Raw genomic sequence first — 22,313 nt, forward strand, 5'->3', positions numbered from 1 at the left:
TTAGCTTCTTTCTCTAATTCTAAGAGGGTGCTCAGTGACCCTTTAATTTAGCACTATCCGTAGCATAGAAAATGCCACAAATTTAGAAACAATTCAGCACCCTCTTTCAGTTGAAATAGGAAGCTAAAATTTTTCCAGTATATTACTATCCGCACGTCTAAAAATATTGAGGGTGTCCCGTTATCTACACTGTAAAAAAAATTCCGGAAAATTTACGGTAGTTATTACTGGCATCCATGTTGCCAGTAACTATTACCGTAAAAATCAGTTGTTACTGTAAAATTTTACGGTTTCCTCGGTAGGCCACAGCAACCAATTGGAGCTGGGATCGCTCATTTCTCCGGTATAAATTACCGTAAAAATCAGCGATGCTGTAAGTCCGCCATTTTACAGTAACAAATACCAGAAAAGCTTCCTGAATTTTTAATAGTGTAGGAGAAACTTTTTTTACATGTATTTTTGAACCATCCTTCTATACATATTTAAATGAAATAATTTTTATTATATTTTTTATAGTGATGAAATTTTATATTAGAACAAATCAAAAAGAAGTCTTCGTTGTAAACAAAATAAGAAATTTGTAACACTTCTGAATTTTTTTTGATGAAGTAGCCTTTATATTTATCAAATCTTTATTAATTTTAGAGCATTTTTTTTTGATCTTCTCAAGTCAGACTATTTTCGTTCAAAATTAATTTTGGAAACAGCAAAACAAGTTTTTAGACGATTCATAAAAAATGCTATGAACTCGGGACAAAAACACGTTGTAAAAAATCGGAGCAGGGACTGAAAATTCGGTACATATGGTCACGTTATTTTAATATACGAGAAATTATAGCAAAATATCGTGAAAATATTTTCAAATTAAGCGTTAGAATTTACAGTATTTATTTCAACCACTTAACGACGCAGTCGTTTCTTCCAAAATTGATTTTCTTTCCACTCAGCACATTTTAAGACCTCCGAGCCGAGTCCGAAACTTAATATCAAACACAAGCACAAGATTCTGTGAAATTTGCAAATTTTCTCTGGCCAAAGTCAGTAGACATAACGCAAGACGTAAACAACATTATCTTAAGACTCGTGCCCGACTTCACGCGGACAATTCTAAGATATGACGCTTTGCCGATCCAGTAGAAACTAGAAAACTCATGCCTTTGAACCATGGTCTTCGGGGTAGGAAGCGAGATTTGTCAAATCGGGGGAGAAAAAGAAATTAATTAGCACGATCGGCTGAGAGTTTTTTTTTATGGCCACGTTACAGGTAGAAATGAATTGATGTTTCAAATGTCCGAATTTAAAAAGCAGTCCATCTTTTGATGGAGTAAATGACTCTACACGGATAGAGCACTGCTGTTTGAGTATACTTACAAGTGTCAGTTAAAGTGAGATTGTTTTTGATTAATGTCTTTGAAAGTTGTCTGAAAATTGCTTTTATCTAGCTAAGTGACGTAAAGGTGTTCGATGACTAAGTTTTTCCTAATCGTAATTAAAATGAAGTTCTCAAATTGTTCGAAGTTTTTATAAAGGACATGTGTAACACAACATAGAATATCTGCCATTTATTTTTAGTTATCAAAATAAGATACTAACATTATAGAATATTGAATATATATAGTTCACCGGCAAAAATCTAATGGTACATCTGAAAATTTTGGAAAAAAATATATATATATATATATATTAATTTGAATTTTTGGCATCTTGAATTCAAATTATGTTTTTCGCAATCACGAGCGTGTGTGTGTGTGTGTATGAATGCGCGCGTGTGTTTGTGTAGGCGCATGTGTGTGGGTGCGTGTGTGTGTATGTATGCATGTGTGTGTTGTATATGCAGTGCTGTGTGTGTACGCGCATGTGTGTGTAGGCGTTCGTGTATGTAGGCATATGTGTTTGTGTCTGTGCGCAGGCATGAGTGTATGTAGGAGTGTGTGTGTGTGTGTATGATATGGACGCAACCTGGAGACGGTTTTCGCAAGAGGAGCAGCATTGTGAGGCCGGTCTACGCGACGGTGGTGCTGACAGAGGAAGGTGGTGGGAAAATAAAATCACAGGAATTCAAAACTGTCAAATGAGAACAATAAGCAATCGTAATTGCACAAAAAACACAAACAAAAAGAAAACTTAATTATTACTTTAAAATCAAAATCTAAAGCTCTGTTTTGCCACCAAACTCACAGAAAGTTACTTTACATAACTATTGCATCGTGGCGTGTAAAAACGGTATAAGTAATAGTGGCACATCATTCCATTTTCCTAATTTCGAAGAAAAATGTTCGCATTTAAACTTTACACCAGTAATTCAGATAGCAAGAACCAACAAATAAGCACAGTATCACCATTTCTTTCAAGCATTATATCATTTGAGAGTAAATCAATTAAAAGTACTATTACGTAAAACCATAATGTTCTCCAATGCTGTTTTTATTTCATTTTTTTTATCATGTGCCACAATTGTAACAGATGAGCGATATACCACTCTAAAATAATAATGTCACTTTAACGACTGCGTAAGAACTATGTCGTTAATATCAGATTGTTCTCCTATTGAAGATGGCAGTGAAGTATCAAAATATATTGATAATTAGTTTGCAAACGTGCTAAGAACAATTTTCAAATTTAGACGATTTATAAACGGCTCAACCCTGATAGAACCATGCAGCAAAATCAGGTTATGTCACTTTAAAGGATTGACAAGACATACAAGTGTCATTAAGTTATGGATAAATTTAGAAGGTTAAAGAGAAAATCATTAAATGGCGGAGATTTATTTGAATTCCTCAGCAAAACTTAAGATACGAAATCGAGAGATAAATTGCGTGCTACTGAAAACAAAAATAAGAAAAATATTAAAGCACAATATGCTCATTTATTTTTCCAAAAAAAAAAAAAAAAGACAGATTAATGAAGATGATTTACAATGAAAATGAGACTGATTCATCAGCAGCTTAACTCTTAACAAATGAAGCAATTACCACAATTTAAAGACATCTAACTAGTTCCAAAAATTCATCATAAAAGTAGAGCTGCTTTTAAAATTGAAAGAATAAAGTTGAAATACGCAAAATAACGGAGAAATTATTTTCCAAGAGGAATACGTTTTGCTAAACAAAACACGACTGCGCATTATTATTCAGCATTAGACGAACGTCAAATCCTTAGTTAAAATCAAGTTTTATTCTCGAATGTATCGGCGAAGATAAAAACTATTTGACAATTTTTCCATCTTTTTTAGTCTTTCTAAAATAATGTGTGCAGGTGATTTAAGAAGCAGTTGAATGAAATAGCGCAATTATTTTTCAATTCTACGATATTAGAAAGCAGGAAACATCGTCGTTAAAGTGGAGTAACTCTTAATTCTTAAGTCTACGATTAAAAAGCATAAAATGACCCAGAAATAGTCTTCAAATTGTTATCTATCTTCTTTTACTTTGAGAAACGTTAAACTGAGGAAAAAATAGCTTAATTTTCTAAACTGATCTAAATTTAGCCTAATCATTGCAAAAGGATTTTTTAAAAAGCTTTTTAAATGGATAAAAAGAATATATTTAGGACAATTTGCTTTTAAAATGTTCTGCTGCTAGTAAATTTAGTGTAAAATATCGCAAGTAGAGGGTGCTGACATAATTGCTCCATTCAGCAGATATTGCCAATTACAGTATTTAAAAGACTGGTACATTTCATGCGTTTAGTATCATAGGCAGGACCTGATTACTGGACAGACCAACCAGGCTGTGGCCTAGGGTCCCCCAAATGGCTAAAATTATCAGTCAAAAGTAGTACTTTTTGTCACAGAAGTTGATTGAGTAAGCAAAAAAAAAAAAAAAATATATATATATATATATATATATATATATATATATATATATATATATATATATATATATATATATATATATATATATATATATATATATATATATATATATATATATATATATATATATATAACATGAACTCAGAAAATACTTTCATTTTCCCAACAGTTATTTTTTAATTAATTTTTTAAAACGTCCAATTCTTCAAACAAGGCGTGGTCTTTATGACTCACAAATGATGCACTATGGCGCATCTTTCTACCATATTTCCACGCTATGATAATCAAGAAGCGAATTACAATTGCGCTCTACGCTTGCTATCAACCACATCGTTGCCAATACACGTGAGTAAAAATGCGAATTAAATATTTTGGACTGTGAATGGCAACACTGAATGGCATTTCATCATTTGTGATGTCATCGGCAGAAGCGTTAAACGATGAAGGAGCACCGATTTAAGCAATTCTTTAAAAATATTAAACTTAAAGAAATTATTTTAAAAATGTTCAGATTCTATGTTTTTAAGAATGCTCTTTCAGAAAAAAATACTTTTAAAATTTTGGAAACGACCCCATTGCGACAGTTTGTTGCAAGGGGCAATTATTTAATTTCCATCAAGTATTGTCAAACTACAAAAAAAAAAAAAAAAGGTTACTTTGTGGATAAATGAACAAATTTTAGTCTCTAAGGTATCTGCATACAATTTTAATGTTAGTTTGTAGATTGAGGAACAAATTTAAGTCTCTAAGATATCTGCAAACAGTTTTGCAGAAAGCAGAATTTACGTTTAAAAACAATTTTAACGCAAAATGAATTTGTGCTTCAAATTTAAAGGTAGCTGTAGTTGATTTTGGAAATATCATAAGAATGTTGGGTGTAATGCTATAAAGTTTCAAACTTCTGTATATATTGAAAAGTTTTTTGTTTTTTTTGTCATGAAATAGAAGAGCAATATTCCAAAACTTAACTTCGAATATTTCGCTAAAACCAACCACTAAAAATTCAATCATTAAAAGATCCTTACCAAAAAGAAAAAAAAATTGAATATTTTAAAAACCAAGTATTCTCATTGATACAATGTTTGAAATTTTTTTTTCTCGTTTCTCATTTCCTTTACGATAACACACGTTTGCTGTAGTTATCTTAGAAAGTAAAAGAATTTACTTTGTCACTTGTTGTCGCGTGACTAAGACACAAAGAAGCGTCTGAAGTTGGGGGATATTTTTTGTTACAAGCGGTTTTTATCTACTCATTAAAAAATTCTTGGAGCATGTTTCACAAATACTGCCATGAAGATGAAATCTGTTGATTTTTATCATTTAAATAGTTTCATTATTTTTCAAAAGGACATGTAAAATTATGACTGGGGAATACCAATCGAGTATCTTAGGGTGAACCTTATCTACAGAAGGTGGAGACATTACTTTTGAAATGACTAATCGTTGCTAATTTTTAAGTATCTACATCTGAAATGTCTGTAGAGTATATAAATATGGAATCTGGTTTTTGGGTGGATATGTAAAAATTTTCAAGTCGAAGTGACTTTACAATAAATACAGCGAACTTTGTTTTTTTTTTACGTTGGAAAGATGGCGTACCTTGATGTTCTGTAATGGGGTCGTTTTCAAAAATTTAAAAGTATATATTTTTTTTTCTGAAAGAGCATGTTTAAAAACATAGGATCTGACCATCTTTTAAATAATTTGTTTAATTTTAATATTTTTAATAAATTACTTAAATTTGATGCGCTTTCATTGTTTCTTGCCGATGACATCACAAATGATGAAATCCCATTCAGTGTTGCCACTCACAGAGCAAAATATTTAATTCGCATCTTTACTCACGTGTATTGGCAATGATATGGTTGATAGTAAGCGAAGAGCGCAATATTTAATTCGCTTCTTGATTATCATAACGTGGAAAAGCGGAAGAAAGATGCGGCAAAGTGCATTATTTGTGACGTCACAAAGACTACGCCTTGTTTGAAAAATAGGACATTTAAAAAATAATTAAAAAATAACTGTTGGGAAAATGAAAGTTTTCTGGGTCCATGTTATTATTTTTGCTGATTCTATCAATTTCAGTGACTGTAAGTAAGTTTTGCTGAAGGAAACAACCCCATTGCTTGAAATAGAATATGCGAGCATATTTACGTACTATGTGCTTATTTGACGTGTTTGAGCCAAATGCATTACAGTAAAAGCATAGTAGTAAAATTTCAAAAGAATGTATTGAGCGGAACACTTTTCTTTCTCTTGAGCTTGTTTTGGGAAACTAAAACTAAAAAAATAAATAAATGAAAATATGTTAAGTGAAATGTTGCCTTGGAACTTTAAACAAATGAAACGCTTTATGTATTGTATGAAAATGGCTGTGTGTTTACGTAAGATCACTGCCAAATTTGGCACAGATGCTTAGAAATTCATTTTAACCTGTTCGTCAAACACTTGTCATAACTCTTAGAGTTTAAATAGTCGTTTTGCATCAACATTTTGTAAAACATTAATTCATTTAAATTCATTAAAAATCTGAGCGAAAGCATTTTTGAATCAAAAAATAAATGGAATAGAATATTACATGCACTATATCCCCAAAAACCGACCTGATATGAGAAACAAGTTTTGACCGCGTTAATTGACTATTAAGTAAAATACAACACGGAACGCGAGACACCAGATTAAAAAAAAATGAAAATTTAAAATTCTTAGAGTATAACTGTTTGTCATTCTAAAATCTTTTAAACGCCTATCTCGTATGCTTCATTTGAAGTAAGATGAAGAAAACGTGGTGTAAAAAATTCTGAATTCATTAGAAACATTTCAAATATTCTAAACAAGGAACACAGGAAAATTTCAACTAAACTTAAGATGGATGGTAATCTTTCCAGGTTGAGGCCTCGAAAATGTTGCAGCCTGACGAAACCATGTTTTATTGGCATCCCAATGACACGAACTCACTATTGTTAGTGCTCATGACAAGGGGTCAACGCTTTGTTTGATCATCTTTGTCGGCAACTGGAATTGTGAAGCAAGTGGTCTTGGCCAAGGAAGAAGTTCGTTTGCTATGCAAATTGAGTGTGAAGTCCTTAAAACGAGTAAGTTAAATATTTCTGCTGAAAGTATTTTGCCCAATACATGTTTGTTAGATGAAGGGTATACTTTCCTTATCTTTCATCATCTTGTAATTTCGTAAACGAAAACTCCTTTAAAGTGGGTAACATTTATGGTTACATTTGAGGAATTTTGATTTCAATATTAGCCCTTTATGCTTTCGTGATTCCAACTTCAACTGCTAAAAAAATACCTTTGGTCACAACTCACAGTATCTTATTGATGCTAAGTAGACCGATAAGTATCGTAGAACTATATATATATATATATATATATATATATATATATATATATATATATATATAGGCTCACACAAAAGGGATATTATATATATAATATATCGTATATATATATTTATAATCCCCCCTGGATATTATATATATATCCAGGGGGTCCGGACCCCTCCCATGGCCCTTGAGTTTTTTTAATTGACTATAATCTTATGCATGAAGCACGTAAAATAATTCCAAACAACTGTAACATTAATTTCAGATTTAATAAATGAAAAAAATGTAATTTATTTTCTCTCTTTCTTCCCCAAGAAAATCGAACTGTATGTGAACATAAATTGTTCTAGAATTACGATTTGCTTCACTGTTTTTATTTTTAACTGTGAGAAAAGCAAATATTCATTCTTTTGCTTTCTGGTATTTTAAAAAGTATTTGCTATCCAAAATAATTTATTTTACTAACATTAGTTAATAAAATAAATTTTTGGACTAATGTTCAATATATTATTAGCATATGTTCAATATTTTGTTTTTTTTAATGTTTTTTGTTCCCGACAACCGATAAAATCAAAATAATATATTTAGATGCGTATTGGAGTATGATATGAGAACGGTGGATCTTCGAACCTGGATCCCCCTCTTTGAGAAATTCCTATGTGCGCCACAGATATACATATAAAATGAAATAACTAATCATAAAGAATCGTTTAAAAATGAGCCGCTGTGATTACAAAGGGTGAACTCAACAAAGGGAGGTTTCCAGAAAAACAAGTCTGAAAAGTCACTCAAACATCGAACAATTTTCATCTTATGTAAAATTTTATGAGCTTTAAATTAGTTTAATAAGTAGGAAGAGGCAATTATTTCTTCGATTCTATGTTATCAAATTACATGAAAACTTGAAAGTTCAAATGAAAAAAAAAAAGAAAGAAAGAAAAGTGTTTTAGAAAATTAACTACGAAAGGGGAGGGGATGGAGTAATTTTTAACCTAGATTCGAGATAATCAAATGAATGGATTTTCTTATTTCGCTTTCTTAAAGTATGTTCCATTGTCAAAACCGTTCCCTTCCGTAACAGAAACTGATCGTGGGTTTCGCTGCTGCAATAAAACATTTTAACCTCAAAAGCTTTAAATGCAAAATGACATTTATAATAGAGCGATGAAGCATTCAGGCAAAATAATCGATGACAAAATGTTGATATCTATGACTAAAGCGCATTATACAGCTCGATCCGTTTGAAATTGAGCTTTTTTAATCCTTTAACAGTCATCACTACTTCCTCAAGTAATAAAAAAGAAGACACTCCAAAAAGCCGCGTGACAGCTTTAGATGAATGGAGAAAAAGGATGGATTTTCCGAAAGAGCAATTATGTCCTCTAACACTCCATGCTCATACGTCTTCAACATCTTTTCTCGCTGAAGACTTGAACAGTCTGAAGATTATCTGCCACCAAATTGGCCACGCTAAGAAAATTTAAGACAACGACGGGAAGGGTAATGACTTTTCAGTAGTATATTACGGCGAAAAGTGCTTTTAAGAAGGCGATAACCATGCAGTTTGGGTCGTATACGTGACGGTGGCCTCTGAAAACAGCTAGATTTGGGAACTGGAACAAACTGGATTGCTTGATTAAGATTCTTGACGACACGGGAAAACTCTTCGCGACTCTCTCAGAATGGGAACAAAGCGATGGCGACAAGAAATGGCTCCTGCCAATTCCAAGCTTGTCAAATATGAAAGAACAAGCCGGCAAAACTGTTCTGTTCTAATGTATACGTTGGGCAACACGGGGGAAAAGTTTCGATATCATTTATAAACGTGCTGAACTGTCGTCCTTGCCGAGGGTAAGCTGAAGAACATAAACATGACAGTATTTCGATCGAACCCGTGAGTCTATTTTTAAAGGATAAGTTCGGCAGGTCATGTTGCGCACACACAAGATTGTAGCAACAGCAAAGAATTTATTATTCCATTTACCAGAACAAATATAAATCTTTATTCTGATGACTTGCACGACAGATTGAATGAGGTTGGATTTTTAATTGAACTAAGTGCATTTTAAATAAATATGTTACAACTAGAAATACTATCTTGATTTTTTTTCTTTTTTGGCTCATTGGAAATTGTTTCAGCTCTATTCAAACGTTTTTATCAATCTCGTTGTTAGTTTACTTCTATTAGTTAAACTACCGAGATAATTCAAGTTTGCATTGATGAACTTTTGTTTGCCTTTAGGGACTGTTTCGTCAGTTTCAAAGTTTTTTTTTTTTTTTTTCAACTTTTATGTGCATGGACGTCATTAGACATACTGTAATAATCCACATATCCATTTGTTAACTGGAAAATTTTAGTTATATTCTGCAGACTTGAACCGCTAAGGTTTAATTATCATTAATAGTTAAATATTGTTTGGTTTGCTTGTTTTTTATTTCATAATCATTACCTTCCTTTGAATCTTATTTCAGAAAACATTTAAGCGTCGAACTTTGAAATTTAGTTGACGCAAAACTTAAGTTTATTATTATCGCTATTAGTTAGCATATTTCAATCGTTTAAACCTTTAACTATTACGTTAGTGAGATAAAAAGAGGCTCATCTGCAGCCTTTAAACCTAGTTAAGAATACGTTTAACAAATATAGAGAACTTCTTTCTCTTCACGTAGCTGGAGATGTAAAGATTCTTAAATTACTATTATCAGTGTAAGTTGAAGCCAAGAGCGAATTTAGCATGTATGAAGTACTCTGTTTTGTCATTAAATACCATAATGCTTCCTTCAAAGATGCATCGTTTGACATTTACATATTTTTTATTCATTTTTTTTTAAATATCTCTCTCACATTTCTAACTTCATTCCTGAAGTAACTAACTAGTGTTTCACAGAAGGGGAACCTCATAATTACGCAACTGTAACCTCCCAAGATGACCAGAACAGAATTTTCTTTTTAGCAAATTGAGCTTTTTAACCGCTTATTAGGCTAATTATTATGTCTGCTACTTTTTTTAGATATATATAGGAAACAAGTTCTTAGTTTTTCTCCTAACCTTCAAATTAGTATGATGTTTTTGTTGAAATATACACACAACATATGCTTGTTTCTAAGTCTCTTTAATCAGGCCACGTAATCTGTGCAGATTCAAATGTTTTGACGAAAAACTTAGCAGATTTATGCTTGTTAAAAAAAAATCGAACAAAAATAGAACGAACGCTTTACTGCTTTAGTTACTTGGCTTACTTTCCGTCAAACTGATCTACATGAAAATTGAATCTAGTTTTATGGATGTGTTTTTTTCCTAAAACATAATGCGCTCGCATGAAACATCACATTTTAAGGCAGTTTAGTGCTGAAAAGTGCATAATTTGCTTGTCGAAAGAACAAAAAAGCGCTTTAATTTCAACTTGTTAATGAAGCGGTTTGCCGATAAAGTGATTAGTAGATTGAAGCTAGCTGAAGTTGTTCGGCACAAGAGGAGTAATTAATGGGCTATCGCCAATCTGGTTGCTTATAAAAAGATCTGATATAAAAGTGATGGAAGACGACCTGTCTCCGAATAAGAGCTGATGAAACGAGGCTTTCAGAAATGCTAATCTAATGACTTGGAATCTCTTTCTGATTGCATCGATTGAGACATTGACTTCATCTTTGCACATTTTGACCGATAGTATGCGTTAAAAATCTAAACATCTGACGTCATATTGATTGCACGTCCATCGACAATTTCTTAAGAATGCCGGAAAAGTCTCCTGATGTCATGCTAATTGTCAACAACACGTTCTGCTGCCAAAATGGTTATCAATGAAATATGTGTCGCTAAATTGACTGCCTGAATAAAAACTATCCAGTTCCGAGATTTTTCCTTTTTCTTTCGTGCATACCTGCCAACATCTACTGGGAAAAAAATCCAGCAGATCATTAAAAAATACAGTAGATGTTTACGACGGATATTACGTTCTTAGTTAGGAAATAAAAGAATTTTTTATTTTCCTTTTTAGTACAACCAAATGCTCCTTACATCTTATACACAATCAAAAGAAATGATCAAAATCCAGGAATCTCCCGGAAAAACCAGTAGAGTTGGCAGGTATGTTCGTGTCATTTTGTTGAATATTTAATGGGAATTATCACGTGGAGGATGCCAAATTGACGAAAGCAATTTCCATTGCTGAAATAGCTGTTGCCATTTTGACTCCTCACACTTCAGTTTGATGTTTTAATGCTTGGTCATGTTAGTTAAATACACACTTTTTCTTTAGCAATTTTCTTTGGTTTTATTTTTAATAGCTAAATTTAATTATTTTGCAAATTTTAGTCTCTTAAAAAGGCGTGTTTTGCTTTAAAATTAAAATTGAGTTTTAAATTTCAGCAGCAGCATGGCAAAGTTGACAAGCATTATGAGCTCTTTCTTTTAACTTTTTTGGCGGAGATATTGAAAATGCGCCAAGTGTACATCGCCAGCTTCAGTCAGTTTGCTTTAGAATTCTATTTAAGTTTGAACGTCAAAACAAAAACGTGCTCTATAGTTTACACGTTTTAGACTGGAGATACTACTAGAAATAAAAAGGAAAGGCAAATCGAACTTAAAAGCTAAGTTTGAAAGGTTGAGAGCATCAAATATGTTTAACCCGAATAAACATACTTTTACGTATTTAAACTAATTTTCGACATGCACTCAATAGATAACGTTTTCAAAAAAAAACCTACCGCGGATGTTCTACCACTTGATAAGAAGAGTCTTCGTCAAGAACTCGAGGTTGGCCCACTTGGTGTATTTCACTTCCTACTGCACAAACTACCGTAATGGTTTGTCCCATTTGGAAGACAAACTGCTAATTTGTAGATATTTCCTAGCATTCGTGTTTCATTTTCAAATTCCTCGTCAGAAGGCATTTGAAGGGCGTTTTATATGCCCTCTTAGTCAAATTACAGTTTTTAGGGCTAAGAGTAGTCCAGTTCCTTAAAACAAATGGTGAAAATGTGTTCCTTGTCGGAAAAAATAGCATAATCAGTTTCGATTATGTAGCATTTAGTTGAAAATGTTGTGTACAGAAGTTTTCTTCGAAGTGTCTAAAGAATCGTGCAAAACGTCCTGACGATTATTCTTGGTTTAAATTAGAGCATAACTTGATGATTTTACAGCTTTTAGGATGAAGAGTATCTCATTTCCTTAATTAAAAAAAGAAAAAAAAAATGGCGAAAGTATGTCGTGTCAGGAAAAATACCATGATCAGTTTCAACTATTTACTAGCATTTAGGTGAAAATGTTGTGTATACAAATTATCTTCGAGATGTTTAAAGAATACTGTTGTTGTTGTGTCCAATCCTTCAGGATCTAGCGACAGCTACATCAAATCCATAATTCCATGCACCCTCGCAAAGTCGAGCACCAGGAGTGGGTTGTCGCGGACATCCTCAAGAGTGAGCCCCAAGCAATCCAGTAGGTGTTGCGGGGAGGCCGGCAGCAGATGGCACTTGGGACACGTTGGGAAGACTTTACGGCCGGATTCAAATGACATGCATTTCAGGTGCCCACTGAAGAGTCTTGAGATGGCCGTTTGGTCCTGTCTGTCGGCCTTGAAACGTAATGCACTTCCTGGTTTTGGTCTACTGTACCAAGAATGGGCTGGAGGAGCTAGCCAGACATGCCGGTCTCTATTTTTCGCCGCAGAGAAAATTTCTTCAAAGGTACTGTAATAATGTAGGTAAGAATACTGTAAAACCAACTAGCGGATTATTCTTAGTTTAATTTCGAGCATGACATGATTTCCAAGAAGTTTGATCGCCATGAAATTCTATTTTCAGGTCCGTTCCCCAAAATAATTGAACAGAGACAACCCTAAAAGCTTTTAGTTAGAAAGATAATATTTAGAAATAATTGAAAACGTGTGTTTCGTTATTGTGTCGGATTTTTTAGTCCTTAATTAGCTACCTGAGTTAAAACGAGGAAATGTGAAACTGCTCAAAGTACCGCTCCTTAATGTCTGTTCATCACTTATTCGTATCTTTCTAGCCCCTTGACCCACTGAATCTTGTGTGTGGGACGATGAAGGATCATTGTTCGATAAAACCTGAGCAGAAGAAGTCTCTGCAACTGATTGGGGCGTGATTTATAATTATGACAATGGCTTTAATCACTTTGAGGTGGCCATTGTACGTCTGAAGCACTTTTATGACATAGAACCAGAGAAAAGAAAATAGATTGGTAGCTAATTCCTGTTTCTCGATACCTCAGTCCTGTGACTTTCATTTTAATGCCTGATCGCTTGATATTGTATGAAATTTTCAATGAAAAATATTACATAAAAATATAGAATGCGTAGATGGTATACAATATAGCTATAAGTGGTAACAGAAAATGGTAGGATCCGTGCGTCTTGTGTGCATGATCTAATTCAACTAGCGATTCTATGAACAGTAAAATAACTTTCGCCTTCTAAAAGAAATAAATAAATGAGAAGGGGCACAGTGGGACAGATTTAATTTTCCTTATATTTCAAATACTAAAAGCTAGAAGTAAGCCATACGAAGTACCCCTTGTTGCAAACCCATGGACACTAGCCACTGCCGTACTTCAGGGACGCTGTACTTTGTTATTTTTACTATCACTGTTGGAAAAATCAAGGAAGTTTTGCTTTTTTGAATCAGAGGTATAAATTATTTTTCAATAATCAGTATCAACGCATCTATTTATGACTGAATCTTTAATTGTATGCATGTAACCAGTCTTGCATTAATAAAGTGTGCAATTTTTTAACTCTTGTTTTAAAAATATTGCTTTGGGGATACAGTGCGAAAATGTCCTATTGTAGCTTCAACATTTCGCACTATACAGAAAACATAATTTAGAATAATGGAAGGTAAATATATTTTAGAACATCAAGATTTAATTGGTTGGTTTGATTGGGTTTTTGGTGCAAGACCATTAATGGGGTATACTGCGCCAAACGATTGTTAAACTGTGGAAGGAAGAGCCAAAAGACTGAGTTTTGTTAATTAGCAAAGGACATAAAACTTGCAGAACTTAGAAAAATTAGTCAAAATAATCACATAAACGAAAATTTAAATTTTAAGTGACGAGCCGAAAGGAATATGTGTGAAACAATTTTGAGCAATATAAAAAATGTTAAAGACGAAACAAAGACAAGACAAAAACAAGGGCATAAAGATGTAATTGATATTAATAGTGTATATTAATAAAAACCTCCATTAAAATCAAACTATTTTCAATGGAATTTATGTACATCTAAAGAGTGCATTTAATAGCTAATTTGTTGACTGATACTATAGTATATCATTACTGCTGCATGTTTCTTCTGAGTAATAATCTGAATATATTGTTATGAGTTGTTTGTTATGTCTCTAAACATGTAATAACATTGAAATTACAGAAACCTATGACTTGAAGGTTTAGAAACAGCACAGGAACTTTTATTATTTCTTGAATACTTCAGATGTTTTGACTGGGTGAAATGAACTTTTGATTTCCCTTTACAATCTTTTTAAAAACGTTCTACAATGGATAATTTAATTTACCTTCATCATTATCAATGCCTAAAAATACGTTAACAAAGAATTTTTCAATTCTCAGATGCACTTGGACACATTTCTACTTTTAAGTCTTGTATTTAAAAATGTGTTTTAACGTGAAAGATAAATGGTTTAAACGAACCTGATATTTGTCAAACATTTCTTTTGTACTTAAAATTAAAATACTGTTTGATTAACGATCATTTTTGGCGTTGCGATTTGCGCAATTTCCAGAAACGTAACTCTTAAATTTCAGGAATATAAAGGGGGTCCGGGAGACAAAAATCGTCAAATTTTGCAATTTTTTAAAAAATTATTTGAAAAACTTTTCCACTTTTTTTCTGCTTAAAAGGACGTTTGAATCTTGTTTCAATCTTAATTAGAACTGAAGACATAATTTGCATGCATTTAACTAATATTATATTTAACTTTAAAACTTGAAAAGCGTTTTTCTCCGTGATGCAATTTTCCCCGATTTCTTGCATTCAAGCTTTTACAAGTCAAGAACCGATAAAGATAAAGTAATGACATTTGGAGCATAATACCTTTTTCAAACATTTTACTTTAATTTTTACTCGGCGAATTTGAAGAAAACATGTACTGCAAAAAAATGATAAAAAAAAAGTATCTTCGAATTTTTCTTCAAATATTTTTTTATTGAATTAATATTCTTAAAATCGCCGAATGAAAATTAAAACTTAGATATTTGTGCATATGTCTTTGAAAATAGACCAAGAATATTTTGAGTTATATAGATTTAAAGCAACCCCATTTTCTTTTTAAAAACAATTTAAATAAATAAGTTTTAAAATATATTTATGTTAGGATTTCGCTTACTAAATAGATGATGAATCAGAGCAAAACATTTCAAAACTCTAAACTGTTTTACAAACTTTTTTTCAAAATATATCCTAGACCTCTTTAATAGAAATCAAAAATTGGAGGAGGAAGAAGGGGAGGGATGAATGAATCCTATCCAAAGTAATTTCTGGCTTCGGTGGTCTCGAATACTGATGAGAAAAAGAGGCTGACAAGAAAACGGCGCTACAAATAATTCTAATTTAGAAACCTTAAAGAGACTTGTTTTGAAAGTGTTGAGACACCTCCTGGAACAAGGCTCTTTAAATATTCCATTCTAAGGAGACTGCCTGTCATGATATGGAAGAATTATTTTCACTTCACGAGCGGGCTCTCTGGTAATCCTCGTGTATGTGACCTTCTGCACATCAAGATAAAAACGAGTTGAAAGTTTTTGGGACTTTCAGAAATTTGTTTTATTTTCTCTGGTTCAAGTTGAAGGCCACTTGTACTTCTCATAGCATCGGTTGATCTTTGGCTACTGTATCGTTTGCATCTACGGATCGATGAAAACTGACATCATCGGATGGGTAACTTAGAACGGGTCATCTCATTTAGAAGTGCGTTTTACGGAATGAACGATGTTAAGGTATACGTATACTGTGATAAGAGTCCAATATTTTGTAAACGAAAAGGGTTATCTGTTTGAAAAGTAGCAAAGGTTACTATGCCTGATGTTTGTTTCATTTTAACAGTTCTACGTTTTGAGTATCAGTCATTATGTTCAAGTTTACTATCAACTGCATTTGTAAGTTGAACAGAAAACTTGAAAATCAGCCCTAGAAAAAAATCTTGAGTGAAGGGTAGATCCCCTTTTATGCTTTATGTGTGGAGGGAAACTATTTTTGTGAGAGAAAAGGCAGTAATATTATTTGGCTATTGCAGCCTTGTTTGTATTTTAACATCGTGAAACACTGATTGTTGTATTTTGTTTTTCAAAAGCAACTTTTGTTTTTACGAAAGATTTTCAAATCTTCTGTGAACGAAAGTGTCTCATTTAAATGAGAGGAAGGAAAACAAGAGAATTGGCATGTCAGGGAAAGGAAACGGGAAATTTCGGCATCATGCCCTGAGCTTCAGTCCTCCCACCCTCCTCCCTCCCCACCAGGGGCACCCCCAACTTAAAATTTTTGCAAGGGGGAATCATTCAATTTGTCAAATGAAACTCGAATCTAACCGATTGATAAAATACAAGCATGCCGTTTGAAGACCATAATAAGCTCTGAAGTAGAATTTTGAAGTTTTCAGTATTCTCAAAAAGAAATTACAGTACAGGCGTCCCTCGCATAACACGGTTAATTCGTACCGTGTACTATCAAAACCGTGTTATGTGGGATTTTTGTACAATTTTTTTTAACAGTGCATTGAACAAAAATAAAATTTAATCTTTTAAAATTCATCTTATATCTCATAACCGTGTAGTATTAAATTCAAGTTTTATACCGTGTAATATAGAATCCGTGCTTATATTACTCTCAAATTCCGTACCGCGTAATGTTGAAACCGTGTTGTTCAAGTACCATGTTATACGATACGAAGGACGCTTATATATTATTTCAACAACTGGGGTTTTTTTTTTTTTTTGCTAATATAAAGACTGATGTCTTAATAACAGGAGAAAGTTTTCTTGAAAATTCTTTGTAATTTATAAAATGGCCTTGAATTTCAGGAGCCATGTCTCATTATGGTCCTTAACCTTTCATTTACGCCATTATCAGTTACATGGAAAATCAATTTCAAGTATTTTTTTTAATTACTGCGTAGGATCAAATTGAAAGATATAAACAATTAAAATGAAATAATTATTAATTTATTTTATTCAACTATTAGCTAGTAGTTTATGACGATTCAATAAAACAGTACTTTTAAGTACCGTTGATCCACAAAGCTCGCAAAGTATCAGGACTTACAGTGAAAAAAGTTGGTGTAGAAATTGAGGTGGTACAGAAACAATTTCTATACCACCTCAGTTCTCGAGATGGTGTGGAAATAAATTCAAGCACAGGTGATGAGCTCATACAATAGCATTTCTGAATAAAGACAAGACACTGAAAGATTCAACCTAGAACGAATATAACTTAATGTAATCCTTTGTGTCATATAGTGTGGATAAAGAGCACCATATACTAGATTTGATATGTATAAGTGTCGGTATTATTGCACCTGATCATTTATTTTATTCAACTTTGAATCTTACTTTAAAGTAACGTCTAAAAATTCAGGATTTTATTTTTCATTTATCTATTTCATTGTATCGTTACGTAAAGGATAATTTGTGAAATAATTTAATAATTCGACGTAAGAAAAGTTTCCCTAAAATACGGAGTAAAATGTACATTTTCAAATAAATAATTCAACTTTGTAATAATCATAGTACATCCAGTTGATAACACTTTCATAGAACTAACGCAATAATGTCGAATGCTTAGGTGTGAGCTAAATTTCAAAGTTAAGATTGGTTAAGATTGATAAAACTAGAGCAGATATAATTAGTATTTATTCCCTCGATTTTAATTTATTACTTTTGAATTCGCCATGAAGTGGCATTTCTCCTATAAAAATATTTACTCTCTCCAATTGAAATCAATGTGGTAAGTTAAAAGGGGAAAAAGTGAAGAATTATTCAAGTTAAGGTTGAAGATCCATTTTAGCCAACCTCGTAAGTTAAAAGGCAGAAAAAAAAAAGAATCATTGAAGTGAGAGACTGATCCAATTGAACCAACAGAGTAAGTTAAAAGAGAAAAATAATTAAAGAGCCGCGGAAATTAAAGGGACTAAATGTTGCTTCTCACCTCGTGTTTCGGTTCGGCGATTTAAAAACGAACTCCACACATGTTAATAAAACTTTTTTTTTTTCAAAAAATAAAATAACTATACGCTAATAAAAATAGTACTGAATGCAAAGTACAAATCAAACTAATACTTTTAAGTTTTGTCAGTTCTAAAGAAAGAAATATTAATGTAAACATTTTAATATTGATCATAGTTATAAATTAAATAGAAACCTATTGCAAAATTAAGAAAAAGAAGGTTTGACATCCGTTATTTGTAAAACAAAAAATGTTACAGTTGGATCAAAACTGAGAAACAAATTTGAAAAACAAATTTTGTTTTTGTATTTTTAATGATTTTTTTTTTAAGTTTCAATTATTGTGCAGAAATTGAAATTAGTTTCTATACAAATGTATTCAGGAATTAAAATAAAATTCTAACATTAAAAAAGATTTAACTACGAATTTATTATTGATCAACTTAAATTCATTTTAACCTCGAAACAAATGTCATTGTTTCGCTAAATTGAGCTTTTAAAAATTTGTTTCCGTTCATACGTTTCAGCACCCATTTTTTAGTTGTTGAAGAAACCTTGAATAAACAAATATGCTCAATCGATATTCAGTTTTTCTTTCTTAGAGTAGAATAGTTTACTTTTAAATGTAAACACAATATAAAAAATCGGAAATGCATTTAAAATTTTAAAATGTATATTTAATGCATATTTAATTTAGTTCTCAGTAATTTAAACTTATTTAAACTAAAAAATGTTCTAAGATATAATGTGTACTTTTTGATTAATTGCAAAATCGCAGATTTCTATCATAAGGGGCCAGTCATTAATTACGTAAGGGTCTTGAGGGGGAGGGGGCTTAGGAAAATCTCAACATACCTTTACTGGGGGGGGGGGGGTTCAAATCAATTCTTACGTAATGTTTTCCAAGTCGATATTTACATTAGAAATCTCGCGGTCAAGTGGTTTCGCAGGTATTACATTTTATTTGCTTCTGGGAGATAAAAAACGTATTAGGATGAGCTGTTTTTTTAATTGTTTTACAAAGAATGAATAATGTAAAATATAATAAAATAATCGCACTATGTGTGGCATGTTTTTTTTTTAATTAGAATCGCATCATTTTCAAAAAATGCCGAAAAAACATTCAGTCTAAATTTTAACTTTTTAATAAATATTTCTTTACACAAAAAGGTATAATTTAATAATTTAGGGAATTTAATTACGATTCCAGAGGTGTAAGATTAGTATTTTATTATCTTGATAAACGAAATCTTACGTAAGAAGAGGGGAGGGGGTAGAAAAATCTTACGTCGCCTTATATGGGGGGAGGGGAGGTCAAAAGTTGCCAAAATTATCCTTACGTCATGAATGGCCCCTAAACAAAAAGATTTTAATTCACTATTTGGCCATACTCTTTAAAATATATTTTTCCTATGAAAACAATATTAATACATAATATTTGAGAAACTTGTTTAGTAAAATTATAAAAGGAATAAATTTTGTATAACGTCTTACATTATGCAGCAGTAAAAGAATGCCATTAAATAAACTCATTTAATTACATTGATGTTTTACATTTCAATATGCTTGTGCAGGTCTTTTATTTAGTTTTTTGATTAAGGGCATTTAAAAAGTTTATTGAACTCTTATTCTGTATAATTTCACACCCAAGACGAAGAATATTAGAAGCTTTTAAAACAATTCTTCAGTTACATTCAGATAAAATTTCCAAAGAAAGTTTACAATTTTCATTAACAAATAAAATACATCGTATATTTTGATTAGAACGCATGCCCACAATTTTTGTTCATACTTTAACTAGTTTGATAAAACATTTTGTAAATGTAACTGAATGGTTACTATTAGTGAGAAAACCTAAATCTTAATATAAGCTACATCGTGGGCGATCTTTGAGTTTAGTTCACCAAATCGGTATCGTTGCGTACGTTAGAAATCTTGTAAAAAATCCATTCATTGTTTAGTTTATTTTACTCAGCAGTGAATGAAAAGCATTACAAGAGGTAAATGTTGTGTAGCATTGGTTTGATCAACAGCGGAAGTGTATGCAATGCTGGTTAAATAAGTTAGCCCGTGATCTGCATCGTTGCGTAAGTCAGAAACTAAATTAGAAATACGTATATCCCTCCATTTATTCTCACTGTGCAATATCGGTAGTAAATTAGAAACCTTTTAAGAAGTGGATTGAGTAATATCTATTTGATATTAGAGGACAAGCATTACAATATATTGTTGGATGAATAAGAAGTATGCAATATCGATGTCACTGCGTAAGTTCGAAACTTTATAAGAAATATATCTCTCTAATTCTTTGCATCGTGCATTATCAGTAATAAGTTGGAAGCATTGAATTAATAATGTAATAATGGTTTGATAATTAGTCGATTCGCATGAAACGCATTACACGCAGTTGGATAAATAAGATATCCAACTAAGAAATCCATCCCTCTGTTATTTAATTTTTATCGCGAAATATTGGCAGTTAATTAGAAGCATTAGAACAGAAGTAAATTAAGTGACATTGAGATGAAAATTGGCGGAAGCGAATGCATCTATAATGCTACTGAATAAATAAGCAGGCGGCAATATTGGCAAGATCTGTTATAACATAGATTACGGGTGTAGGGCAATCAATATTTTTCAGAACGAAAGAAAACTTGCTCTTAGTTGCATTTTTGAATATCTTCTAACAATGTAGAACATTCTGCTATTTTCAATTACCCCTTAACTGGTGGGGGGGGGGGGATTATGATGTAACAATAGAAGTGCAGTTTATACAGCAACCCCAACATGATATTTCTTGTGCATTGCAAAAAATGTAGCAAATTAAAGTAGGGGAATTTTCAATGTTTTTATAATTTTTAATTTTGTAAATACAATAGAAACAGTACCCTACATGACATAAATATAAATTAAAAAAATAAACATTACAAACATTTGGAAGCAAAAGACTTATTCTTCTTTGTAATGCACCCCAACAGTTAGTGCTTCTAAAATTTAAATAAGAAAAAAAGAAAGAAAAAATATTCTTTTTTATGGATAGGAAGCAGCGCACATAGCGCTTGAATTAGAAGTTTCATCATAATTAATCTTTCTGATGTAAGTGCCATCAATTAAAAATACATTACATGAAAAAATTAAAACCAAACAACAAATAAAAGACTTGTGATCGTTTGCAGTTCCCGCTATTTATCCACAGTTGTTTCCCTTTAAAAGCAAACATGGATCTTTAAATCCTCCAAAGAGGAAACATTGCACATTCCGACCACGTGTTGCTCGTCCCTCCTAATCATCACGAATTACAGATTCCCTTAATAAATTTTCGGCACTAATACACAGATAAAAGGAGGGAGGGTTTTCCCACTCACCTTTACCGTAGCATCCTTTCTTCTTGATGCTCTCGTGCACGTGCTTGGTCTCTTTGAGGATCCTCCGGAGCTGCTTGCCCCCCCTGCGAAAGCGCGCCAGCTCGCTGGCCAAGCTGGAAGCCATCACCGAACGGGCGGAAGGCATTGAATCGCCGGTCTCTTGCTCTCTGCTGATCTGGTTATCTGGATTGGAAAGGACGGCCATCGGGGCCTTATACCGCGAGTCGGACGCCGCCTGGCGAACGGAGCCTCCACTACTGATACGAAAATCGCGAAATTTCTCGCTCTCTCTCTCTTCGGTTGAAGAGAGACGGGTTATTGATGACCGGGTACAAGATTTCTTGGACTTATAGTCAGGGCTGAAATAGTCAGCGAAAATGACCGACTCCGGGAATTTAAAGCATCCGACTCTGACTCTTTTTCACCAAAATCAGTCCAACTCCGACTCCGCGATCATTGGTAGAGTTTCGAACTTTGAGGGGAAATGACCGACTCCGACTCTTGAAATTTCAAACCACCGACTCCCAACTCCGACTCCTTTACCCCAAAATCAGCCCGACTCCGACTCCGCAAGCACTAGCAGGGTGGCAGACCT

At 32.7% G+C, this 22,313-nt stretch overlaps 1 protein-coding gene across 1 annotated transcript in view; it reads right to left on the minus strand.

The window, feature by feature from the left end:
- The window catches only part of LOC129216251 (dual serine/threonine and tyrosine protein kinase-like), a 68,953-nt gene extending 47,090 nt beyond the window's left edge, over positions 1 to 21,863 (minus strand). The window contains exon 1 of the mRNA XM_054850448.1: positions 21,719 to 21,863. Within this exon, the coding sequence (XP_054706423.1) occupies positions 21,719 to 21,863 (145 nt within the window). The remainder of the gene's footprint in view (positions 1 to 21,718) is intronic.
- Positions 21,864 to 22,313: the final 450 nt, after the last annotated feature.

Source organism: Uloborus diversus, chromosome 2 (genome assembly GCF_026930045.1).
Source record: "Uloborus diversus isolate 005 chromosome 2, Udiv.v.3.1, whole genome shotgun sequence".
Lineage (NCBI taxonomy): Eukaryota > Metazoa > Arthropoda > Arachnida > Araneae > Uloboridae > Uloborus > Uloborus diversus.